This window comes from Talpa occidentalis, unplaced genomic scaffold (genome assembly GCF_014898055.3).
Source record: "Talpa occidentalis isolate TD23 unplaced genomic scaffold, MPIMG_talOcc4v2.1 talOcc4.15, whole genome shotgun sequence".
Classification (NCBI taxonomy): Eukaryota; Metazoa; Chordata; class Mammalia; order Eulipotyphla; family Talpidae; genus Talpa; species Talpa occidentalis.
The window spans coordinates 28,405,896-28,430,141 of NW_023601543.1; the positions used below are offsets into that span (position 1 = coordinate 28,405,896).

At 39.5% G+C, this 24,246-nt stretch overlaps 1 protein-coding gene across 3 annotated transcripts in view; it reads right to left on the reverse strand.

Annotated features, from left to right (window-relative positions):
- MID2 (midline 2) overlaps positions 1 to 24,246 on the reverse strand; it is an 81,076-nt gene that overhangs the window by 33,971 nt on the left and 22,859 nt on the right. For all 3 annotated transcript variants that reach the window (XM_037512106.2, XM_037512104.2, XM_037512105.2), the window contains exon 3: positions 18,384 to 18,479. In XM_037512106.2, the coding sequence (XP_037368003.1) occupies positions 18,384 to 18,479 (96 nt within the window). The remainder of the gene's footprint in view (positions 1 to 18,383; positions 18,480 to 24,246) is intronic.

Genomic DNA, 24,246 nt, shown 5'->3' on the forward strand with positions numbered 1-24,246 from the left:
AGGTCCTGCTTTCCTCACAAACATCGTTTTGAAAAAAGCCACAGTTCCTATGAGCCTGTCAAGGACATTGAGTGAGGACTTAGTGTATGTCCTCTGAAAATGCAAATCTCTCTATACAGCCGTTTTCATTCACTCGTGCAGTAATGTGAACTTCAATGTCTCAGAAAGCAAGTTTTGAGGGTGATCCTGGAGAAAAGAAAATGTCATCACTGGGCAGAACAGAGAGTGAGAAAAGTTAGAGGATGCAGGGGCAGAGCAAAGGAACTAATGTTTGTGGGCAGAGTCTTGGAATCTGTGACTTTATATGAAACAACATACAGCAAAATTAATTTTACCATAGGCTAATCAATATAAACAAGAGTTATGTTCCTATAACATATTTCTGGTCACAAAAATGTCACCAAACTTTTAAGTAAAGACACAAAACATTTCTAATATTAAATTATCATTTTTGTTCATTTATTTTTTTCAATCTACTTACTCCAGTTCATGGTCAGAGTGGCTGACATCTATCTCAGCTGCTCAGAGAACAAGGTGAGACCCAACCTGGACAGGATGTCCTTCCATTACAGGGTGCACTTATATAAAAATCTAAATGATGTTATTCAGGGACCTGATAAATTAAGTATTAACATGGAGGATTTAATTGCTTAATTAATACTGCTTCTGATTTCTCTGAACAGTCTGATTTGCAAGTAGGCCTGCTGGATGATATCAGTCAGTTTCATTGACTCAACGGCTAACCCAGTGGGATCTCCTGCTCTCAGCTACTACCTGGCATCCAATACCTTTTCTCTCAGAGAGAAAACCAAAAAGGCTAGGCGTAGGTAACTGAATTCAGTAACTTCTGCAACAGTACAGAAGAGGAAAACATAAGAAAGCCCCATCTGCTCCCTTCAATATTTCTAGTGGGAGTGTAAAGAGTCTTGGCAAATAGAGTTTGTTGACAATATGTATCAATAACTTTAAAAATGCACTTTTGCTTTATACTGTCAGCTGTACTCCAAAGAAACAAATATTCTTAAAAATAGAAGGCAAAATAATAAGAAAAATATATAGTTATAGGGTGAAGCTGAAAAGCAAGGACACAGAAGATTTGAATAATAAACTATCAATAAATCAATGTAATAGTTACATATAGAAATTTGTACCCTACATAAAATACACATTCTTTTCTTATATACATGGAACATTGACAATTGAGCATATACTCAGCAACAAAAAAACAATATCATACAGGTACATTTTTAAAAGAGATTTTATAGTCTACATTCTCTGATCATAGTCCAGTAAAATTAGAAAATAACAAAAATATGAACCCCCAAATATTTAAACCACTTGGAACAAACATACTCCTTAATTACCTTTGATTCAAAGAGGCAATCAAAATTTAAATTCTTAATGTTTATAGAAAATAATGAAAAGACACACACTTAATAACAAAATCTATAAAGCTCTACTCAGGAATATGTATAAAGATTGGAAAATAACTATTATTTCAATGCTCAACATCAATTATAATCAGGGAAATGCAAAGCAAAACCACAATAAGATAACACCTTACACTAGTGAGAATGGCACATATTTAAAAAACTAGCAACAACAAATGTTGGCAAGGATGTGGAAAAAAAGGAACTCTCCTACACTACTGGTGGGAACGCAAACTGGTCCAACCACTATGGAAAGCTGTGTGGAGGTTCCTCAGACTACTAAGAATGGAGCTACCACGTGACCCAGCAATTCCACTCCTAGGAATCTACCCAAAGCACACAAAAACATTAATTGAAAAGGATACCTGCACCTCTATGTTTATTGTAGCACTATTTACAATAGGTAAGATATGGAAACAACCCAAATGCCCCAAAATATATGACTGGATCAAGAAGATGCAGTATATATACACAATGGAACACTTCTCAGCAATCAAAAAAGATAAACTCATGTCATTTGCAGTAACTTGGATGGAGCTAGAAGAGATTATGCTCAGCAATATAAGCCAGAAGGATAAAGAAAAATATCAGATGGTTTCATTTACAGGAGGAATATAGGGAAAACAAATAAGGAATCAGGGAAAAAAATAATAGGTAAGAAACCAAAATTAACAGGCAACTATAAATCAGAGACATTCTGCAGGGTGGGGAAGAAGAGGGATCAAACAGGGTTGGGAAAAGCATAAGAGATTATGGTTCATGGATGAGTGGTGGTGGAAATTTTATGGGGACTACACCTGAGAGGAGAAAGCGAATATTTTACAAAAATGAACAATGATGGAAAATATATATAAATAAATAAATTTTAAAAAAGAAAAATAATTATTTTTCAACATAAGAAACTGGAAAAAGACAATAAAATATAAGGAAGTAAGAGGTGATTCATTTTTAGAAAGCTGAATTAATAAAATCAAAATGAAACTACCATACAAAAGATAATTAAAATAAAAATAATTGAAAATGTTGATTAAGGAAAAAGAAAGCAAATCAAAACAAAAGCACAATGACATATACTCACAGATGCAGACAAAAGTGTGCTGGTAATCAATTAACAACTGACTCTCAAAAGAAAAAAGCACTATTTGTACTGCTTGGTAGCTTCCATGGTGTAAAATTTCCACTATGGTAGATTTTAAGGCAACAACGTGTGGTCATTAAACCCAAAGATGGCAAGAAATGTGCACAATTGATGAGTCAGCTCCATATACCATTCGATATATGAAAGAAACTCTATGGGAAAATTATGTGCAACCCATGGCACACAGTTAAAAAATCTATTAAATACCATCTAATTTTATCCAAGAAGAAGTAACAAGCTTCAACAGACTGTAAACTTTAGGCCAGATTGGAAAAGTGATTAAAGATGTATAATATTTTTTTAAGATTCCAGGTTCACATGGTTTTAGAATCAAGTTCCATAAACTCGTAGAGAACAGATCGATCCCATGATGTTTAAACTAGTGAAGATCACAAAGATAAAACGAACCAAAATGTACTGAGTGAATCTAGTATAAACATAATACCAAACACCTAAAAAAGATATCAGAAATAATAAGACTGTAGATGGATTTCACTTCTGAATATATAGAGAAAAAGTACACTGATTTTATTTCTGTATAGAGAAAAAGTCTAAATAAAACATTTAAAAAATAGAAAAGGAAAAATGACTATAACTTAAAAAGTTTATTCCAGAAATAAAAGAATGATAGATTAGGAAAAAAGTCAACATATAGGGTAATATTAATATATTCTAAAAGGTTTTTTTTTTTTTTTTTTTTTAATAGAGGCATGTTTATTTATTTATTTTGTTTGTTTGTTTGTTTTGTTTACACATGCACTGGGTACAGCCAGAAGCACGGGAGGGTGAGAGAATTCACCAGAGCCAGAGCGGGGAGCAGAGCAGGCAGAAGGACCAGAGTACACTGCTGAGGGGAGCAGCGGGCGGCAGGAGAGGTCTGCGCGCCATGTGGGACCCTCCTCTGGTGGCCGGGGAGCAGCCAGGGATCGAACCAGCGCCGTAGAGGCCGCGGGCAGGTTCGCAACCCAGCGCTCAACTGCTGCGCCACCGGGGAGGCCCTATTCTAAAAGGTTTTAAAACAAAATTCAATCTAAATAAAATGCCAAGTAAAAGACACCTTTTAAATTTTTTTTTAAAGATTTATTTATTTACTTATACTAGCACTGGGTACAGTCAGAAGCGCAGGAGGATGAGAGAATTCACCAGAGCCAGAGCTGGGGACAGAACAGGCAGACTGACGAAATCCACTGCTGAGGGGAGCAGCGGGCGGCAGGAGAGATCAGCGCGCCATGTGGGACCCTCACCCGGTGACCGGGAATTGAACCGGCACTGCAGAGGCTGTGGGCAGCTTCGCAACCCAGCGCTCAACCACTGCGCCACAGGGGAGGCCCAGACACCTTTTAAATTTGATAAAAATAAATGCCAAACATCTTTCCAACTTAGTAAAAATGCTAGGGTTCTCTCCAGATGATAAACAAGGAAAGGATGTCTGATATCATCACTATTATTCAACAATGTTTTTAATATTTTAGTTGAGGCAAAAGAAAATGAGAAAATAAGTGGTATAAACATTGGTAAAGAAGAGATATAGCTATTTGAGATAAATGTAAGAGACTGGTTCTTTTCATCTAAAATTAATAATTTGGTAAGATGACTATACACAAGAACATATAAAGCTTTGCTCCATAGTTTTTTAAAACAGTAACAAAAGAGCAACACATTCATCCTAAACTCCTTCCTGAAATTCAAACCCATAAATCCAACTGCTTGCTAGACATTTTCATGTGTATAACTGCAGGAACTACAAACTCAGTGTTTCCATAACTGAACTCATCACCTTTCCACACCCTTTCCATTAAATCTTACTCTTCTCAAATGTTCCCCACATGAATTAGAGGCACCGTTGGTCCCTCAGAAACCGTAGGTATCACTCTTCTCTTTTTCATCCCCCACATCCGATTAATCATCAAAACCCATGTATTTTATTTCCTCAATATAATTCAAATCTATCCCTCTCTATTATTTACTAGAATATACACTAGGAACTCTTCCCTAAATTCACTCATCCACGTGTCAAATTGAGTGCCTACTATGTGCCAGTCACCTAACTTGTCCTTCTATCTCCAGTCTTGTATCTCTCCAAAGTGTTCTCAATCCAGCAGCCACATATAAAGTAGTCTTTTAAAATAAAACAACCCCATGCTTAAAACAGCTTCATATTAATTTTCAGTTGGCTTCCCTCTAACCTAAGGATGAACTCCAAACTTCTCCTCACGGTTTCTAAAGTCCATTGTGATCAGGCCCCTCTTTGCTTCTCTAATCTCATATGTCCTCACTCCCTTTGGATCAGTTACTTAGCAATCTGAGTTTTCGCCTCTGAAAAAATATAATAGTGGGCCTCCCTGGTGGTGCAGGTGGTTGAGCGCAGTGTTGTGAAGCTGTCCGCAGCCTCTGCAATGTGGGTTCGATCCTGGCTGGCTGGCAAGAATCCAACATGGCGGGGCAGACCTCTCTTGTCTCGCCTGCTGCTCCCCTCAGCAGTGTATTTCAGTCAGTCTACCTGTTTTGTTCCCCACTCTGTCTCTGGGGAATCCTCTCACCCTCCCGCGCATCTGGCCTGTACCCCGGTTTTTGTATGCATGAATAAATAAAAATCTTTTAAAAAAATAATAGTGCGTATCTCCAAGGTAGTTGAAAGGATTAAATGGGGTAATAAGTAAACAGCACTTAGCACAATACCTGGCACATTTAAGTGTCAATAAAGGGTAGCTATTGATGATAGGGGTGAGGTTAGCCTTACATCAACCTCTCCTCTGAACTCTTAGCAGCACTTGGAGTTGGTATCACACAATTTAACACTCAAATAATTTTATTCTTTCATTGTTTACCATTGCTTCATACTGTTGATCTACTTCCCCAACTGGCCTATAACATCCTTGAAGACAAAGATAGTGAGTACACACCTGCCCTAGGCCCCTGTGTCACTTAGCAAAATGGTAAGCACACAGTGGCTTTTAATAAATACCTTTAAGTAAAGGTTCATGAAGGAAAAAGTGACAGAGGTTTTACTGTAGTTATTTTTCAAAAGAGTATAAATAAATAATAAACACCAAAATCCTGGGAACACTACTTGCTTTCACCTCCTGGGCAAACGATGTGTCACTGCTTTAGCAGCTGTCCAGTGGGTTCGCATTAAATTTAAGGCTCAGCGGTACTCACTATAGGTCATAGGTTTTTGTTTTTTTTTTCAGATGGTTTGCTGCCAAGATCCTGTTTTTGACAGAAATGGAGTGTGAAAGCAGGAAAATGTTTAATTCTACTCTCTGGCATGCAGACAGTATGCAATTTACCTACTCATCTCTGAGATCAGATTTTCACTTCTTAAATATAAATGTTCTCTCTGTGCTGCCTGTGCAATACAAATTACATTTCATTCGAAAGCCAGTGGCATCCTCTTAAATGGTTTGGATTTCTTGGCTGATGACTGGGTGGCAATAATAATCCTAGAATAGCCCAGGGGGGCTGGAAGATTCAGAGCTCTGCAGATGCTAGAACTCCACACACTTGGCAAGAATTTCATTGTATGTGTATGATATAGTAAACTGGCATCTTGTAATTGTTTTTACCCTTCTGTTTCACATACTTTCGTTCCATCTACCATTGTGATCCTTTCCTGTCTATTCCTTGCTCTCTTCTCTAGTTTTCCTCATGCCTTGCTCAGGTGGATTGCCCCTCCACCTGAGGTGTTTCTCAGAAGACATCTTTGTATATTCACATGCCTGCTTTTTTTATGCCAGTGTACAATTGCTCATATAAAGATTGGGAATGAAGGGGCAAAGGGTGGGACAGTGTATGTCTATGGGACATACACTCCCCTTGGCACAATATAATCCCTTAGCTAAAGTTTTATCTGTTTAGAAATTATTCTTGCGGGCCTCCCTGGTGGCGCAGCGGTTGAGCGCTGGGTTGTGAAGCTGCCTGCAGCCTCTGCAGCGCCAGTTCGATCCCCGGCCACGGGGCGAGGGTCCCACATGGCACGCAGACTTCTCCTGCCGCCCACTACTCCCCTCAGCAGTGTACTTCATCACTCTGCCTGTTCTGCTCTCCACTCTGGCTCTGGTGAATTCTCTCACCCTCCTGCGCTTCTGACTGTACCCAGTGCTTATATAAATAAATAAATAAATCTAAAATAAAAAAATAAAAAATTGGTGGAAAAAAAAGAAATTATTCTTGTGCCTTTGGTGTTACTAAAGAGAAGCTGAACAGGTCTGAAATACGGAGAAGAGGGGGGGAACGTGCTCTGAACAGGAGAGGATGTTTCCATACAAAAGAAATAAAAAATAAATAAAAAATAAAAAGTAACCAACCTCCTCCAGTTATGTTGCAGTTTCTCCCCATACCTGGGGGAGATACCAAGGGCTTGGAAAAGAGACATAGATGCAGTCAATTTAAACACTAATTCCCTCATTGGACATAAATTCTTTTTCCGTGTATATCCTCTTTACAGTCCCCCTACACACACACACACACACACACACACACACACACATGCATGCAAGCACACACGAGACAGATGAACATCTAGGCAGCCATCTATAAAATAGACAAATGCACAGCATGCACAAAGGCATTAAGGTGCATGCTGGACTGAAAGCTTATTATCACAAAGAAATGCACACTCAAACAATGCTCCAGACAAACACTGCAACTGTTCCTACACAGACACACACTTACATGACACACCAAGACTGGTTATATTAGACAGACATCTGTCTTTACCCAGATCAGAGGCTCGACAACTAGTAACTCGCAAAGCACAGTACACACAACCATTGATTGATGAATGTTATTAGCTTTGCTCTTCTCTTTTAATACAGCATAGTGATTAAAAGCATTCACTCTCCACTTACTACTCCTTGTGTGACTTTGTACAAATTAGTTACCTGCACTGTGTCTCCTTGCTGCCATCTATAAAATGAGAATGATAATAGTACTTACCTCATATATTTATAGTGAGGATTAAATGAGCTAATGCATGTAAAGCTTTTAGTTGTAATGGATTCCACTAAAAAGGCAGAAGCAGAAAGGGCATTTCAATGGCTGTGTGGATGTCTGCTGTAGTGGTGATGGTTATTTTAGTTTTATTGTCTTTTGTCGGTTGGTTAATTGGTTGGGTTGATGACAAGAGAAACTGGAAGTAGGGGTGAAACTGAAAACTCTTAAAGGTACAACATTTTAGGTTTAATTTGAATTACTAGGATTCCATCCAATTTCCAAAAATATATTGGAAATGGGGAACTTGGGCAGATTGTGCAAAGAGTGGAGCAAGCAAGAGGGTCCAAAATTAGGCAACTGTTCTGGTGGTTTAGTGAATAACCTGGAATTTGAACACTGTGAAGCGGGAACCGGAGGAGGAAGACAGCAGATGGCAAATGGGGCTATAAAATGAGCTTCACTGCGCCAAAAGAAAGTGCAAGAACAGAATGAGTGCGCATGCCTATATGAACTGTTTTGACTATAAAAGCATGACCGCAGCAGGAAGCTTATTTGCCCTGTAGATGTGAGGGCGAGGGGAGGGAAAACAACGTTAGTTCTCACTCATTTTGTCCTTACAATGCTGTCATGTGTCCATACTCTCCAAATGTTTCAAATGCAACATTTAAAATCCTCAAAAATTTCATTTCACTGGAATATATCAAGAATTGTCACAAATTATTTTTGAAAAAGAACTGAGTGCAGTAGGTGCCTAAATAATTATAAAGCATTTTCCTTTTTAATATAAAAATAGGCTTTGCCCATGCTTTGAATGGCACAGTTGCTTTAGGTTTTTCCTCTGTATTAAATATCAACTGCTATGTATTTAATAAGATTAGATATTATACTCTGAATTAGTCAATTCAGTAGGATAAATGAATCTACTGGCTAGGTCACTTATTTTCCATTATTCATGGAAACGACTTTCTCCACCTATAATTCTACATTAATTTCAAAACCGGTATTTCATTCTCATGTGATGCTGGTAACCCAAATCCTTATCAGGAGCTATTGAATCTGTCTCTGCTCTTCTGTGTCTCACAAAACACTCACAGTACATTTGGTTAATATGACAATCCCAAAGAACTCTGTCCTTTTAAAACCACTAGAGATGAAAGCATGTGTCCCTCCCTGACACTTCCATTTTGTCTTTGTTTTGAAGCATTAATCAAGAGGTATTTGGGGCACACAATGGGCAAATTTACTTAAGTATAAACTCCCTTAAATAGTCTTGTAAAAAGGCACTGAACTTTTCCTTACCAAGTAATATTTGTTTAAATTAGTAACTGAAAACCAGCAGCTTATTGAGCCTAACAGTTTTCCGTGTAGCACTCTTGCAGAGTTGTTGGTGGGTTATTAAATAGGGTCATGTGGCTGAGAATCTGAAGATTTTTAGTACTATAATTTAATTACCATTCCCACTCCCCATGTACGTTTCATGTACATTTAATTTGGGATTCATTGCGAGGATTTGGGAATGACTAGCATCCGCACCCTCAGAAATAGTGATAAATACCTCTATCCAGCCAGGAATATCTGGCAAAGGTGTGGTGTCCAGAGAAATACTACTAGTACTCCTGCTACTAACAACTGTTTGTACTATTACTTCTGCCCTTTTCCCTACCACCACCTCCAGTTACTGACCTTCCACTATCTGCCAGGCACAGTAGTAAGTGCTTTACATCTATCACCTTTCTTTCAAGATCCAACTATTCTTAATGCTACAGATGATGAAACTGAGGCTCAGAGAAGTGGTATGTTCAAGGAAACACAGCTAATCTGACTTCTGTCTGCTCAACTCCAAAGCTCCACACACTGCCTCCCAGAACCCGCACATCCTTTCTAGGAAGAACAAGTGGTTGAGACAGTCTTCGGTGCTGTGCAAGAGGACTCTGGGCTGGAGATGTGGCGAGAAGCCAAAACAGGAAGGGAAATGAAGCAAGTGTGGTCAGGATCCAGTGACTCCTATTGTTAGCTCCCCACTGACAGAATAAAGGAGTAGGACATTCATTGTATGTGGGTTTGTGAGTCTGACAGTTTTGAATTTCAAAAGGATAATAACTACCACTCTATTTCTCTCTTCACCTCCATAATCAAACTTCTCTTCTCGCAGCCTGCATTTCCTTGCAACTTACTTTGTCCTTGACACCTTTGACTCTATCTTCCATCCTCACTTTGTCAATCTCAAAGGTCACTGAGGAGCTTTTCCTGTATTATATTGCTGTTGCAATGAACTCTCTATCAAACCTTCCACACTTTGAAGGCCTCCCTTCCTTTGCTATTGTGATCCTGTTTTGTTGCTTTTCCTTCTCTCTTCTGCTGTTTCTCTTTTGTTCTCCTTCAGAACTCATCCTTATCTACAACTCATCCTCTTGATGGGACCAGGAATTACCAGTGATGAACAAGAGACATCCAAATGGTATATAAGTTGGCCTTGCAAAAGCAAGTATAATGGGGGGCCTCCCCGGTGGCACAGCCGTTGAGCGCTGGGTTGCGAAGCTGCCAGCAGCCTCTGCAGCGCCGGTTCGATCCCCGGCTGCTCCCCAGCCACCTGAGGCGCGCAGACCTCCCCTGCCGCCCGCTGCTCCCCTCAGCAGTGTACTTCGGTCCTTCTGCCTGCTCTGCTCCCTGCTCTGTCTCTGGTGAATTCTCTCACCCTCCCGCGCTTCTGGCTGTACCCAGTGCTTGTATAAATAAAAATAAATAAATCTTTTTAAAAAAAGCAAGTATAATGGAGTAATTAAAATCTAAAGTGCTTGGATTTGATACTGAACATTAAAAAAATATGTTAAACAAGAAAAAAAAATAAAGTGCTGCAGCAACATGGATGGCACTGGAAGGGATCATGCTCAGCGAAATAAGCCAGAAAGAAAAAGAAAAATACCGGATGGTCTCACTCATAGCAGGAATCTAGAAAACTTAAATAAGGGACCAGGAAAATGAATAACTATAAGAAAGTGAAAATCAAAATCAACAAAAAACTATGAACCAGAGACACTTTTAGAGGGGCGGGGGCGGGAGGGGAGGGACTGGGGTCAGAATGGGGGGGGGCTGCAATTGTATGGGGAATATAAAAATAAAATTTATTATTTAAAAAAAATAAATAAATAAAATTAAATTAAATTAAAATAAAAAAAGTGCTTGGATTTGAATCCCTACTTTGTTACCAACAAGCAGCATGACCTTGGCAAATCACTTTGATCTCTTTATCTCAATACCTTTATCTGTAATGCAGGAATAATAACAGTGTCTACCTCGTAGAGTAGTTGTGAGGATTAAATGAGTTAACACATCGTGTCAAGTGCTTATTGGAGCCTAGAAAATCTTCATTAACTACAACTTATTATTATAGTCTTTTTGAAAGTAATGTAAAAAACTTTGATAATTTTTGCAAATTTACTTCTAATGTTTATTTTGTAATGCACACCCTCTCTCAGTAATCTCATTTAAAAAAAAAAAACCCCACAATTGTTTTATTTTTGGAAGATCAGTTTACTCTTGTGTTCCAATCGGCAAAAAAGATTGAATTGGAGAGTTATCCTAAGCCTCATCCTACACATTCTCCATGGCGTTAGATGCTACTTAGATGCTGATGACTTCCAGGTTTTTATCCCATTCCTAGATCTCATTCCCAAACTCCAGATCCAGCCCATGGGCTGCCTCGCTCATAACACAAGAAACCTCTCATGTCTAAAAAGAACTCTTTCTCTATTTCCTAACCTAGTCAAAAGGAATGCAGCCATTCTGTCACACAAGCCAGAAACCTGTGGATCATCCTACTATTCTCTAATTTGCCTTCACCTATTGATCCAGTCGATCACCAAGTAATGCCAACTCTACTGCCTAGAAATGTTTCTAACTTATCCCCTCCTACCTAGCCCTACTGCCACTGCCTTTGTCTCTCCCTGGATCAATAAAAGCCATCCATCTAGTTTGTTTGTCACTTTTGAATCCTGACCCTTGTTCCGTCCTACATACTACTACTGCCAGAGCAATCCTTCTAAAATGCAGATCTTTACCCAGTTATGCCCTGCTTTAAATCCTTTATCCTGGGCCTCCCCTGGTGGCGCAGCGGTTGGGAGCTGGGCTGTGAAGGTGTCCACAGCCCTCTGCAGCACCAGTTCGATCCCCGGCCGCCAGCGAGGGTCCCACATGGCGTGACAGACCTCTCCTGCTGCGCCTGCTACTCCCCTCAGCAGTGTATTTTGTCAGTCTGCCTGTTCTGTTCCCCGCTCTGGCTCTGGTGAATTCTCTCACCCTCCTGCGCTTCTGACTGTACCCAGTGCTTGTATAAATAAATAAATAAATCTTTTTTAAAAATTAAAAAAAATCCTTTATCCTAAGAATAAAGGCCAAACACCTGTGCATGGTATATGCAGGCCTTTCATTGTCTAAGTCCTGGTTACTTTTCCACACTCATCACTTGCAATGATTCTCACATCTTGTATTCTGTATGAACCAAACTTCTGCTGGTTTCCTGAACACCTTTGTGCTTTTTCACCCTTCTTTGTTTTTGCATGTGGTCCCCTTCACTCCCTTATGTCATTTTTGTTGGCAAATTCCACTCTTATTTTAAGATAACTTGATTTTTATCTCCATTCTGCAGTCATTTCGAAGTCCCTCACGCAGACTTGGGTATTTCTTCCTCTATGCTAGCTTATCATCTTGCACCTACCTTCATTACAATAATTATCACTTGGCATTTATTTGACATTTTACCTCTCAGGTTCTCAACCAATTTGTATAAATTCCTTGAGGGCAGGGGCCGCTTCCTACTGATCTCTATATACCCAGTGTATACCCAGCACACAGAGTACCATCTGCCCGTACAATTTGTTCATTTCTGCCTCCACTGACACCTTGCTCTCTGTTCTCAGCACAAGAAGTATTTTAGTTTTCCTCCTTCAACATTTGGCTGATATATATTTTCTCCAATAAACTTTCCCAGGGCACCCTTACTTCCTAATCATCCCTTCATTATATCATCTCCTCAGTGCTTGTAGAACACTCCTCCAAAATAAATACTTGTGCTTGAATGATTTAGATTCTATTCTATCTTCTATAGTGACCACTCTAAAACATTTAAGGGTGATCTGCTGAAATCATCCAAAGCAGTGTTTTCTTTAATTAATTTCTGTTAAAACATCTATTTTTTTATTTAAATTTTATTTTTATATTCCCCATACAATTACAACCCTCTTATTTTTACCCCAACCCCTCCTTTCTCAACCCCCACCCCCATAGAGTGTCTCTGGTTCATAGTTGTTTGTTGATTTTGATATTTTCTTTCTTATAGTTATTCTTTTTCCTGGTCCCTTATTTAAGTTTTCTAGATTCCTGCTATGAGTGAGACCATCCGGTATTTTTCTTTTTCTTTCTGGCTTATTTCTCTGAGCATGATCCCTTCCAGCTCCATCCATGTTGCTGCAAATTGCATGTGTTTATCTTTTTTGAATGCTGAGTAATATTCCATGGTGAATATGTACCACATCTTCTTGATCCAGTCATCTATTTTGGGGCATTTGGGTTGTTTCCAAAGCTTAGCTATTGTAAATAGTGCTGCTATAAACATAGGGGTGCAGGTGCTCTTTGGAATTGATGTTTCTGTGTCCTTTGCACAAATACCTAGGAGTGGAATTGCTAAATCATATGGAAGCTCTATGTTTAGTAGGTCAAGAAATCTCCACACAGCTCTCCATAGTGGTTGGACCAGTTTGCACTCCCACCAACAGTGCAGGAGAGTTCCTTTTTCTCCACAACCTCGCCAACATTTGCTGTTGCAATTTTTTTAATATGTGCCATTCTCACTGGTGTAAGATGGTATCTCATGGTAGTTTTGATTTGCATTTCCCTGGTTACAAGTGATGTTGAACATTTTTTCATATGCCTGTTGCCATTTGCATTTCCTCTTCAGAGAAGTTTCTTTTTAGTTCTTCTGCCCATTTTTTGACTGGATTATTTTCTTTGTTTTTGTTGAGTCTCATCAGCTCTTTGTAGATTTTTGTGATCAACCTTTATCATTAGTGTTGTGTGCAAAAATGTTCTCCCAGTCGGTGGGGTTTCTCTTTGTTTTTGTTATTGTCTCTTTTGCTGTGCAGAAGCTCTTTAATTTGATGTAGTCCCAGCTGTTTATCATTGCCTTCACTATCACTGCTTTGGGTGATGTGCCTGTAAAGATGTCTTTGATGTGCATGTCATGTAGTGTTTCGCCTATATTTCCTTCTATGTATTTTATGGTTTCAGGTCTTAAAAACATCTATTTTTTTAGATGACTGGATCAAGAACCTGTGGTATATATACACAGTGGAATACTATTCAGCAGTCAAAAAAGATAAATTAATGCCATTTGCAGTAACATGGATGGAGCTAGAAGGGATTACGCTCAGTGAAATAATCAGAAGGAAAAAGAAAAATATAAGATGGTTTCATAGGAGGATTATAGAGAACCAAATAAGGGATCAGGGAAAAAATAATAACAATAAAAAAACACAGCACAACAAAACAAAAATAAATAGGGGAGTGGGAGGGAGAGGGATCAAAAAAGAGTGGGAAGAGCACAAGGGACTATGGTGATGGCGCATGGGTGAACTGGTGGTGGAAAATCTATGGGGACTATACCTGAGAAAAGAAAGCAAACATTGTAAAAAAATGAACAATGATGCAAAATATATATAAATAAATTATTTTAAGACGCCTATTTTTACACTTGGAGACACAGTCAGACATTGATTCTTACCTTTCCTAAACCAAATACCTTTTCAGTGAGCAATAGGAGCAGAGTAGGGAGAATACCAAGCCACCTACAGCTCTAATTCTAAAAGAAAGACTTCTGAAAGTTATCAAAGCTTAGACCCGGTGGTAAGACACAAAGCTGGAATTCCTCAATGGAAGGGAAGACTCCTCCCCTCTTGCAACTCACCTCCTTTCTTCTTTCTTTTAATGTTATAGAACACCACCACCCAGCTCCTTAAAAGGTTTGAGAAGAGTTGGAAAGAAATTAATTTGCCCCTTGAGCTTCGGAAACAGATTAACCTACTGTACTGCCACAGCTCTGGAGGGGAGAGAAAGAAGATAGTACATAAAATGTCCAAAAGGTGTTTTAATAGACCCAGTGCTCTAAAAGTTAACACAAGATCAAACAATTAAAAATGAAAGGACCACACTACATTCATTTCCACTACCTGTACTGCATGGTCTTTTATAAACATTCCTGTATACTGTGTTTTCCCCAGATAGACTGAAAAGTTCCTGAAGGCCATCAACCACGTTTATAGAGAAATAAACACAGCTATACTTCTTTTGTAGCCACCAAATTACCTACCACACTGAGTACACAATGCTTGCTCAGGAAATGTTATTGACCAATTAATGACTAAGTATTTAACTACTTTTCTTCCCTTCAATATTTTTCAGGAGTGCTTATTATTCACAAAACTATGCAGTCTTGGAAGCCAAGAGGAAATATCCATCTATTGGTATACATTTTCCCTTGGCTATGCATTAAACAGAGATTTCCTCTGGTAATGTGAACAAAGAGTGCCTGATGAGACAGAACAAAGAACTATATATAGAGATCAAGTGCCCAGAGTAGAAGGTCAAAGCGTGCCCTATCTTAACCAGATTAAAGGAGTCTTGGGTCTGCCTCTACTTCCCTCCCATGCTCTCCAGCCCTGACCAGAAGCATTTTCCAACTCCCTATCCACTGAATTCTGAAAGCAGGACAGCAACTATAATATGCTGCATTACCACAGAATTCAGCTAACAAATCTGTGGTGATCCTAATCTCTCTTTCTATAATAATAGGAAGACTGCAGCTTTGTTTATACATTCTAAGGAGGATAGAGAATAGGGAGAAAGAACTAGAGGAGGGAGGCAGTATTTATGGCCCCTTTCATGAAGTCAGTCTGTGACAAAAACATTTGCAGACAATAAGGAAGGGGAACAGGTTTGGCAGGAAAATAGCCTATTCCAGTTTTCTCAGAAGTGCCTTAGCTGGTATCCTCCACCCCCGCCCGTCATGAAAGGCCTGGTTTAAACTGTGAATATAGTCATCCTATAGACCTATCTGGATTAGATAAAATGAGAAAAAGCCCAAATTAACCTTCAGTGTCTGACTCTCATGACTGACAGTATCTTACCATTTATGTCATTTTATAAAGTATTTACAAGCACTTATGAAGTCTCAAGTCCCTTCTTTAACTGCATTTCTAATCCTGGGGCTTGTCCTGAAGGCTTTTGAACATATAGGCTCTGTGTTGAATGTGTATAATAAGTACCCTGGGTTCACCCTATTATTATGGGAAGTTAAGGGCACATCTCTACCTTTCAGAAGAGATGATGTCATAGAGAACAGTCATGGTCCTCCATAAATCACCCTGTAGAGTCCCTATCAGAGACAGAATCTTAAACTGAATAGACTATGCAGCTAACTCCCAAAATACACTTTCACCCTTGACATGCAATGCAGTGTCTCACAATTCTTCGGCAATTCTCAGTTAACATTCTAATTCTACGTAATTCCACATGGGTCGATTTGAGTAGCATGCAAGCCCTCACAGACTAGATACCATGCATATGCTATTTTCATTGGAAATATTAAATGTCATACATACATAAATATTATGTCATACATAAATATTAATGGTGAGCTTTTGGGTAGCCAGAGCAGACAGTGGCCTACAAAATAGAATTTAATAAGCATCCCTAAGGGAGCTTCTTAAACACCGCCTTTGCTGGTTCATCATAGGGCTGGCTCATCCCTCCTACTTTGGGTTTTTTATTTGGTAGACCTCGTGTCATCTCCTTAAGGCTCAGGCAGGAATACTAGCTTCAGAAAGGTACTGTTTAAATATCGCCTGTTACCTAGAGGGCCAGAATGAGTCTTCCTCTATTAACACAATGACACATCGTTTTATGAAACGAGTTCCTTGCCACTTGAAAAAAGTAGGGTCCAGAATATAAAAATTTGATTGGTGCAATGGGTTGGGAAATGTAGAAACAGAGCTACTTGAGTGAGGCTGGCCAATGTGACAAACTTCCCAGAGGCGAGATGATATTAAGAGAGTTCCTAAAGTGAATAAGCAATGAAAATAAACTCCTTACTTTGCTAGATATACTACAACTTGCTCTACACTTAATAGTCTTTTTAATGAGAATGAGGAAGCTTATGATTACAATTTCTAACCATCGTTTTATTCACTATTAGTTGTTACTCCGCCCTCAATCATGCAAATTCTAACCCAAGAGATTCCTTATCTTGTCCTATGCTTATAATACTCCCTTGTCTCTTCACTAGTGTTCATTTCTTATAATGTAATCTAAAGACATAATCAGAAGCTTTGATAGATTAAGACACAGAGGGATTCTGACTAAGTGAAATCCACTCTAAACTGCCTTCTGTTTTGCTTCTCCTTTGTTGTAAAGTATGAGACAGGAAAATGATGGGAACAAAGAAAGTGACAACCATTCACAGAATTGTGACCTATGAAATCTGGAAGAGACACTGAAGGTCAGGCAGTCAGCTCAACTCCTTATTTTATAAGGATTTTGAAACCGGGAGGCTAAATGTCTTAAGTTCATACTACCAGTTAATAGTAGAGTCAAATCTAGAACCCAGTTTTTCAACTATGTTCCAACATTCCAGTGTTTTTTTCCTTTCCATTCCCTGTGCTTTTTCCTATTTTCCCCACCCCATTTCACAATCCCACACCTGAGTATAACCAACATCCTACATGCCTTACATACAGCACCACTCTCTTCACAAACGGAGTGTCCAGCAGCGATTAGGTTGCTAAAGGTATTCTCATGATGCAAATACTGTAGAAACCTAATACCCTAAGAAATTCAAACAATCAGGAGTGTCTACTCATATAAGAGATTCTTGGTCTTACAGAGTCTTCTAACTCTCTTAAATAGGAATACCCGGGTGTGATTGAAAGGTGAGATCTTAATAAAACTATTTTATTGCTTAAAAGTTTTTTAGAAAGAGATAATACATTTATCTGTCATACAAGTAAGATTAGAACTAGACTTTTGGGTTGTACGTAGAATTAGCAACATTTTTAGCTCACCATTCCAATGAGGAATCCTGTCATATTTTCCTTGACCCTGTTCACACTTTAAGCCCTACCACTGCCATTTCAACAAAAATCAATACAACACTATGGTTACAGTTTCATGCTCTTGTGAAAGAGAAATAACATCTTTCTCTTATTACGTCTATGTAAGAAGAAGAGGTCAACTCCATTTGTAACACTGCTCTGAGATTCTAGGTAAAAACTGTAGAAAACCTTTTACTTGTATAACTTTAAAATTTACAGACCACTTTGAAATAGATAACATTTGCTAATGGCAAGAATGATTAGAAAGGTGATGAATGAAGACCAGGTAAGTTACATGGGGACAAAGGAAGAAGTTAGGAAGAGGAGAAGCAGTTCTGATACTATTTTTACAGAAATAACATAGCATTGAATGAAATTTACCCTACCCAAGGACCCAGAAATCCAACTTCCTGATGACATCCCAACAACCTCTTTAAGGAACTATAATGCCCAGTTTGATGAAGAAAGAAACACACTTCATGCCTGCTGTATATAGAAAGGAGACGTGATTGTCCCTTGGACTGTTGTCTCCCCGCCCCGACCCCAAGCCATCACTACCACCTGTTTACTTAAAAAATTGTTATCTGCCACTTTTCCTTGAACAAGCTTCCTAAAGAAGTGAAACTTCCATTCAGTGTTTCATTCCAAATGGCTGAGCTACACTCTGACAAAAACCAAATACTTCCAAAGGATCACCCAATCCAAGTCCTCTGAAAAGTCAAAAGTGTTTCTGTTACTTACCTCAACCTGCTGGCAGATCTGTATTAGTTTGGCCATCTGGTTTTCTAGTTCACTGTTGCGCTTAACCAGGTTGGTGAGGTTCATTTCCAAAGTTTGCTGCCATGGCAGAGAGTGTGAAGCCAGAAGGAAACCGGAAAGAAAGGGGGAAAAAGAAGAAATGTTCAATGAACTTGAGCAGCAAGACTACGTGGAGATCAGTCAATTGACAAATATTTCAAACACTCACTGAGTACTTGCTATGCGTTAAGCACTAATCTAGGGCTAATTAGTAATGCTAACACTCGGGACTATCACTGTTGAGGAAAAGATGATAGTCATGACTTTGTGGATATAGGACTTCAATGACATTAAAGCAAGGTTATGTTTTCTATAATATTTTTAACTTTTAAAGTCCAGTTTTCCCTACTATCTGAAAGGAGAACATTCACAAGTCAAAAAGGTGTAAAGTGAAGATGCAATTACCATTAACAATTACCCCAAAATAATCTACAGAATCATACTAAATAACACCATAAAAGCTAAAATAATACAGACATGTAGTAAAAGCAGGAATGATATGACCACTGCACAACCTGTATAAACTACTTTCTGGGAGAGGAGTTTGGCAGTGCTACTCCCTGCACAGGGTGCATGCTGCCTCTAGAATTGTTGCTCGAAGTCCAACACTGAACACTATTTTCACTTTTCATTTTTTTCATAAAAGATGAAGTCTATACCCAAATTTCCATACTTTATTTTGCTCTCATAGTAATCCTGTGACATGGGGAGAAGAGATACTATTCTCTCTTTGATCAGCCACTACTTTCCAGACACAAAAATAGTCAATTTCACATATATCATTTAATAATCATAATGAACCATGATGTAGGAGATGGCAGCATTTTACAGATAAGAGGCCCAAGTTTCAGAATGGGGACACAGTTCTGCACAGTCCTATAATTAGTATGTAGCAAAGGCAAGACTGGAACCTCTAGGCTTCAGTCACAGCTTTGCCCCAGCACTCCATGATTCTTTGGTCTTTTTGTTGATAGCATTTTACATTTATCAGTAAGTTCCTTGAGAAAAAAAAAGAAAGATGAATTTTTAAATGTGGGATTCATCAAAATCTAACATTGTACCTTATAGTTTCTCCTCTTTGGCACTAAAGAATATCCCACAGAGATGCCAAACACAAAGTCTGGCTGTATCAACAGAAGACATCCATTGCTTTCTAGTACATAGATTGTTCTTGGTACACATTACAAGTACTTTGCAAATCTGTTCAATACAATGTGGTTACAACAGCAGTCAGAACTCTTAGCATATTTTCAGTTGCTTCTCATTCAAGTCTTCCTGAATCTCCTCCTCGCTCACTCACCATGCCAACACCCTCAAAAGTTTACTCCAATCTAATACCCCAACTTCCTGGCCCTTATTCTGCTAGCATTCCTTCCCTTGGTCATGTTCACTGTTTCAATGTTGTCTCCAAAGCTTCCAAAGTTTTTAAGTGTTCAAAGTTCGTAATTTTTGGCTGGGAGGAAAGAGAGGGCATGAGGAGTTGGGAGGACGATGTGGGAAGAGAGTCCTTGGCCCCTTTCTCTTCCACTAAATAGCTGTGGCCCCTTAGTATTCTTGGCATTGTCCATGAGTCTATCCCAAAGCATGAATGCTCATGGATATATGTATTTCTAGGACAGGTAGCCTGATTTCATTTGTTCTCAGTCAGACTGGGTTGGAGAACCAGCTTAATCTTTGCTTCCCTTTTTTTTTTTTTTTTTTTTTTTTGTGGGACCCTCGCCAGCGGCCGGGGAACGAAAAGCTGTGCCACCAGGGGAGGCCCTCTTTGCTTCCCTTCTAACCAGATCTCTTGGTTTATTAGCTTTATCCCCATGGAAATGATTTTTCACCACTTTTTTCTCTTTCATGTCTTTACTTTTTGCTTTCTTTTTTGGCTTGTGCAGTATCTCCACTGGAATTCTTTAACTCCAGGGAACATCTCAAACCTGTCAACTTCTCCTTAGCAACGACACAGGAAATATGGAAAAAGGATGGGCAGCAATCATTTATTTATTTGGCCATGATATCTAAGCTAAGTGTATGTCAGGGTGGAAAGAAGATATGGCAGTTCAGAGATTGAATACAACAAAAGGTATTGATCATCTATACTGTTCAGAGCGCAGTGACCTCAGAGATAAGAGAGGAGGTGAAATTACCGTGGGTCTGCAAGGATATGTAGGATTTTAATAGAGGGGCAGGATGTTTCAGGCAGAAGGAATATAGGGGAATAATATAGAGGACGAGTTCAGGAAACAGAAGCTGTGTTTGGTTAGAACAGAGGGTGCAAGAGAGCAAGTGTTGGTACTGGGGTGCCAGGCTGAAAATGGAGATTGAAGCCCTGTTATATCTTGAATGCCCAGGTGAGGAGTTTGTAACTTATTTTTTTAAGCAGTGGGAACTTACCAAAGACTCTTGAACAAGGGTAATGACATAATCAGGGCTGCACTTAGGAGATTAACCTACCAGCATTATGTGGGGCAAACTGAAACAAGAGAACCCTGGGGCACTGACTTTGGCTAGGAGGAGGCTGCAATATTCAAGGCAGTTTGTAATGCAGGTCTGAGGCCAAGCTAAGAAGCAATCAAGAGAAATATGTTTCAAGGAAAGATTTGTCACTGTCAAATATGCAGAGTGTGCAAGAAAAATGAGGACTGAAAAGGCGGTTGGATTTGGTAATCAGAAGTCACTGGTGCTCTTTGAGAAAGGAGTTTACTTCAGCAGAGTTCTGGAAGCAGATGCCAAACTGTACAGGGTTAAGGAGAACATCAGTAGGGACAAAGCTGAGAGCTACAAGCCTAGGCTCCTTTTCAAATATTTGACCGTGAAATGCGTATGATAAAGTTTTCATTGGTTGGAAGCATCCAGCTTAAGTTAGAGAGTGAATATTGGCAATAGACCCAATCAGCTTGAGATTTCCTCTGGCAGAGTGGTCCAAATTCCTACATGAATAAAAATCCCAGGTATCACAAATGACTGCATTAACATTAGGTAAACATAATGTAGATTGAGGAACACAAGCAAACACAATATTAGATATACGTGTTTCAGACTGTGTTTTCATTCAAACATGGGATTCCATGGAGAGAATGTTTTCTAACAAGTACATGCAACCTGTTGCCACACTTGTCATGAAACTGACGGTTTCTTATAAATAATTCACGGTGCAGAGCAGGACTAAGATTCCTGCTGTGTGCTCCTCATTTATGGCCCAGAACTGAGACTCACAGCTTCTGTAAAGGCACACAAAAAAAATTAAGGCTGAACACAAAATCTGGAGTCTGGTTACACCATAGACTGTGTGGGTTACCATCAAAAAGATATGGCAAGTGGTTATTTAGCTCAAGCCCCCTAGCAATTTGCAAAATGTCAGCACATTTTATCAACACAGAACTAGAACTGACAGGATGACTCTAATTTCAACCTTACTTCATTAATATGAAAATGCTTTGAAAAATAAATCTTTGGCTAATGAAAACACCATCTGTTGATGGCTTTTTGCCACTGTTTTTCTTACATTACGAGACATAATTTGAGGAAAACACTGAACATTTACTTACTCACTTCCTATTCATTTACAAGGAATTAAAGCCTCCCCTCAAATTGGAATTGATTCTCAATAGTAACATATGCAAAAGGAATCAGAGAAATGAAGCAATTACGCAATCTGTTTCTTCACCCTGCCTTATCATGCCTACCACCGCTGAGAAATCATTTCGAAGTAGAAATTCTGGGCCACTCCAGGTTTGAATGATTTCATTGATTTGGCCAAGTAATTATGTTGTCTATATATACTCTGGCTGAATAAACAAAGAGGGTGAGTGTGTGTGTGTGTGTGTGTGTGTGTTGTGTATAAAATCTTCTAATGTAAAACTAAACATGTCTCTCTGTAGCTCTGTCGTTGTCGGGTTTTGAAAAATTGGTTTGTTTTGTTCTTTTCTTGTGCAGTCCGGTTAATGACTGGGCCAGACTCCCTGCGCCCAAGCCTGGTGAGTGTAGCTTTCTCAGAACAGTTGAACCGTGGCAGTGAGAGAGCCAGAGTGGCAGGGAGATTGGAATGGAGATATCTGCTGGGAGGAAATGAGGACAGGAGGTTGGCAGGGGGAGCAGGATGAAGCTCCCATTTCCTGCTGCAGGAGGTTACCTCTGGGTCCCTCCCTGCCTGCCCTGTGTGAGGCCTAGAGAGTCATCTGAGCTATGAAACTGCGAGACCCTCTTCATCTTCGGATGACTACATCATTATCGCTCTCATAAAATTGGACATGTGTCTAAACAACACAAAGAGAGGGAAGATTTGGCTGATTTGCATAACTGAGATTTTAAAAGGCTTTAGTTAGCTACACTGGCAGTCTACAGTGATTCCATTTTTTACCCAAGTTCCAGTTCATTTGTGTCATGTAGATGCAGCCTCTTTGTGTTCTGTTATACCCTTCCCAGGGAGGAAAATGTTCTGCTATTTCTGAGAAAGCCAAGCATAGGCTATTCTTCTTCCAGACAGTATCCCATAAAAAAGAAATGCTTTCTTTAACTGTCTCAAATAATTGCTGGCTTTTTCTCCACTTCTCTAGACTCAAGTTATTTCAGGTAACTTTCTCACTGGCTCCCCCAAGGAACCTAGTGCTACGCTCAACCAGCTCTTCATTAAATGGAGAAAGAGTCCCCTTAAGGCACTCACTTGACCTTGATTCCCGTTTGCCATGCTCCATGAAGGCACATATATTCACTCATATATGAACACACTTTTCTGACACAGCAAGTCCTGAGCCTAAAAAGGATGGTATCTTTCTGTTCGTTCTACTGAAATGTAATATTGCCATCAAAAGCCTGTATTCTCTCGCTTTCTGTAAGGTACAAGGGGAACATGACCTAACCCTAGACTAGATCCCAACTGTTTGGATGTGGGAATTGAACCTGGAATCATGCGGGAGAGAAGTGAAGGGGGGAAAGGTCAACCCACTGCAATCCCAAGCCTTCTCAATTTCCAGAAGACAACTATGTCAGATTTTTAAAAAATTACTCTCCTTTGACATGCTCGTTTTTGACATCCCTGTCTACTCAGCAATGTTCCCAGCTCTTCCAAAAAGCCAGCAGTCAAACCCTAGCACACTTTCGGGGTCACATTCTGCCTTCTTTTTTTAACTGCTTGTCTTAAAATACTTACTTTGCTTTTGCTTCAGTCTGTCACTTTATGTATCAAATACATATGGCCTTTCAACAGCAGAACACACCATCTGGTTCACGAACTGAAGCCCACACCCTTATGCCAGAGTTTATTCCTTCCCCAAACATTTGTTTGCTGTTGTATAGACATGGGCTATGTCCCAGAATGAGACACAGGTGATATACTGGATGTACACAGTCTACTCGACTTGAACTTTGTTAGTGAATGACCAGACCATTCCTCAAGTCATGTGAAACAGGTCACCATCCTCTCCTTTCCAGAAGGTTCTGGGGCCTCCCCAGTGGCGCAGCGGGTTGAGCGCCGCTCTGTGAGGCTGTCCGCAGCCTCTGCAGCGCCAGTTCAATTCCCGGCTGGCCAGGGAGCTACCCACATGGTGCCGCAGACCTCTCCTGTCTCGCCCGCTGCTCCCCTCAGCAGTGTCTTTGGTCCGTCTGCCTGTTTGCTCCCCGCTCTGGTGAATTCTCTCACCCTCCCACACCACTGGCCTGTACCCTAGCTCTTGTATAAATAAGTAAATCTTTAAAAAAAAAAAAAAAGATTCTACTGTCATCCAACAAAAGACCCACACCTCCCCCAGTCTTCTTATATGAAACGCTACACGAACCATCCTGTATTCTTTTCTTCCCCTTCTCTTTAGAAGCATATCAT